Below are 2,719 nucleotides of genomic sequence, written 5' to 3' on the forward strand. Positions count from 1 at the left end.
CACCAGTAGACAGGGCGGGTTTGATTGCCGTAGCCAAGGATCACCCTGAAATGCTTCTCTTCTCGTACCTGCAGCATGACTGCGGAAGGACACATGATTGTGATGGCCAGGACCCAGATGACTGTTATAATGGCGACTGCAGTTGAAATGCTCAGCTTCTGCTTGAAGGGATGAACAATGCATCGAAACCTGTGACAAAGACACCCGGGGACACGTGGAGAAGCCGTTTAAGGAATGCTTAATCGAACAGGCAAGCATATATGTGCGTTTTAAATTGTATGGTTTTTAAAAGTATAGATGGAATCATCTCCTCATCCTGCCTAAACCAGTGAGTTGCATTTAGTTGCTCCATTTAAGAGCTGTGTTGGTAAAAACAATCTTAACAAAAAGTCACATTTGCTGTGAAAATTTCTTCACTTTGATCTGTCTCTTTATCAGCCTGCTGCTTCTGCTACTTCATTTAACCAAAACAGATACTAGCATCTCTGCTATCCAGCTTAATAGCTCAGGAACAAACCAATCCAGGCAGCCAGCTGCAGCCAAGCTGCACCATCTTTAAGAGATACCAGTGGTGGAGAAAATTGCTGTGGCTGCTCTTTAGACTCAGACACTTTTATTAATGAATCAGCCTCACCATGGTCAGGTGGCCAGAGGGAGATGAAAAGAACAGTTTACAGTCTTTGCAGCATCTTACCTGTCTACAGCAATAGCAACTAGAGTGAAGACAGAGGCAGAAACAGAGATTCCTTGGACCATCCCACTCATCTTGCACACCAGGCTCCCAAACGGCCACCCTGGAAGGAAACAGGCAATTGCAGTTGCAGCATCTCACTGCAGCACTGTGCTTATACACTAAGAAAAAATTCCACCCCAGAACTAACACATTTCTTTTGCTCTGTCAGGCCATAGCAGGGGTTAGGGAGGCAGAGGTTACATAGACACATGCTTTGCCAAATGCCTTGGGTGAGTTTCTGATGTTCCAAAAAACAGCAAAGCAAATGTTTGTGGTTTAACATCCCATTGAAATGAGATTTCAAGACGAGAAAGGGAATCGACCACTACAGATGCAGATTGTTCTCTGCATCTGGCTCATGGCATCTGCCAAGTCTTCCTAAACATAGAACCTGGTAGTGGGAGAATCATAGAATCATAGAATGATTTGGATTGGAAGGGACCTTAAAGATCATCCAGTTCCAATCCCCCTGCCATCAGCAGGGACACCTTCCACTAGATCAGGTTGCTCAAAGCCTCATCCAGCCTGGCCTTAAACACTTCCAGGGAGGGGGCATCCCTCCTAAGGATGAGGGATGGGAAGCCATCAAGGACATCCCCAGCCAGGAGGTGTGTTAGAGGCTTTTATTCCTCACCTCTGACTTCCAGGGACTTGAAATGCCTGTAGAGCCCACTCAGAACTCTGCACCCAGCTCTGAGGGCTCCTAGGGAGGCCAGCCCTCAGAAATGCAGGCGAGTCCCCCTCGAGCTCTTTCTGCCATCTGGTGCAAACCAGCCTACCTGCAATGATGTTGTCCAGGAGGGTGGTGGGCATGCAGAAGATCCCCACCAGTAAATCGCTGACAGCCAGGTTTAAGATGAAAAAGTTTGTGACCGTACGCATATGTTTGCTCCTCAGGACAATAAAGCAAACCACTCCATTGCCGACCATGCAGAGGAGGAAGATGAGGAGGTAAGAGATGATGAAGACAGCTGCCACTGAAGGCTGGTGAAGGTAGAAGTCCACGTAGGAGACGTTGCCTTCTAAGTAGAGGTACTTGTATGTCCCGTTATAATTCAGCGCGTGAGGCCAAGCGAACGAAGAATTGGAGTCCATTTTCTTACTGATGTTGTAATGTGCCTTGAAAGATATTTTTGAGAAGGTCATTTTAGTCTGCTTGAAAATGATCTGGAGAAACGTGACTGGTTTGGACATACTGTGTGCTGAAATACAGGCAAAGCTTATGGCTACTCATCCCTCCATGGCTGGTTTTAACAGTCCGTGTTCTGAGCCTCTCCAGAGAGGAAAAGCAACAAATACTATTAGTTTGATTTTACAACACAGCTGTACAAAAGTGACCAGTAAGACTGCTGAAGGTTTTCTTCCTTCTGCAAGCTCTATAGGTTAAGTCCTTCCTTTCCCAAAGGAGAGGAAAGCCAGACAGGATGTCAACTGGTCTATTGTGTTATATCAAGTAAACAAATCAACAACCTGAACAGTTTATTTTGAGGGGAAAAAAGTAAAAGTAAAAATCAGTATTCTTAAGAAATCCATTTACTCAACAGCTTGAGTAATCTGGCATTTAGGCAACAGTGAGATTGCTGAGCCATGAAAAACAGTGATTAAATTAAAGCTTTCTGAAGTGATGGCACAAATGTTCTGCTCAAATGTATCTAATCCAATCCCATTTCATTGAAAATGAAATATTTTTATATACAGTTGGTATTAGACCACAGCTGATTTTATTTCCCTGCTTAAAAGCTACAGAGATCAGGAGGTGAGCCTGCAAAGATAAAGAACTACACTGTATTTAAAACCTTCTGAAGTACAAGATAGCTGGATCTATTTCCTAGCTCTGCTACTGAATTCCCGTGTAATCTTGGGGAATTGTTAATCTCCCCATGTTGCTGTTTCCTGCTATAAAATGTGAGTAATACTTTTCCCATGTGGTTTATTCACACTGTAAATTCTCCCCTTTTATATTTTATTAGATTACTGTTGGCAAAA

General features: G+C 43.9%; 1 protein-coding gene across 1 annotated transcript in view; it reads right to left on the reverse strand.

Moving 5' to 3' along the window:
* The window catches only part of LOC104524627 (neuropeptide FF receptor 2), a 2,527-nt gene extending 648 nt beyond the window's left edge, over positions 1–1,879 (reverse strand). The window contains 4 exon segments of the mRNA XM_010167563.1: positions 1–2; positions 5–189; positions 695–794; positions 1,513–1,879. The exon segment at positions 1–2 is cut by the window's left edge and continues 648 nt beyond it. Coding sequence (XP_010165865.1) covers positions 1–2; positions 5–189; positions 695–794; positions 1,513–1,879 — 654 coding nt within the window.
* Between the last annotated feature and the right edge of the window lie 840 nt (positions 1,880–2,719).

The sequence above is a fragment of the Antrostomus carolinensis genome, unplaced genomic scaffold (assembly GCF_000700745.2).
Source record: "Antrostomus carolinensis isolate BGI_N321 unplaced genomic scaffold, ASM70074v2 scaffold9435, whole genome shotgun sequence".
Classification (NCBI taxonomy): Eukaryota; Metazoa; Chordata; class Aves; order Caprimulgiformes; family Caprimulgidae; genus Antrostomus; species Antrostomus carolinensis.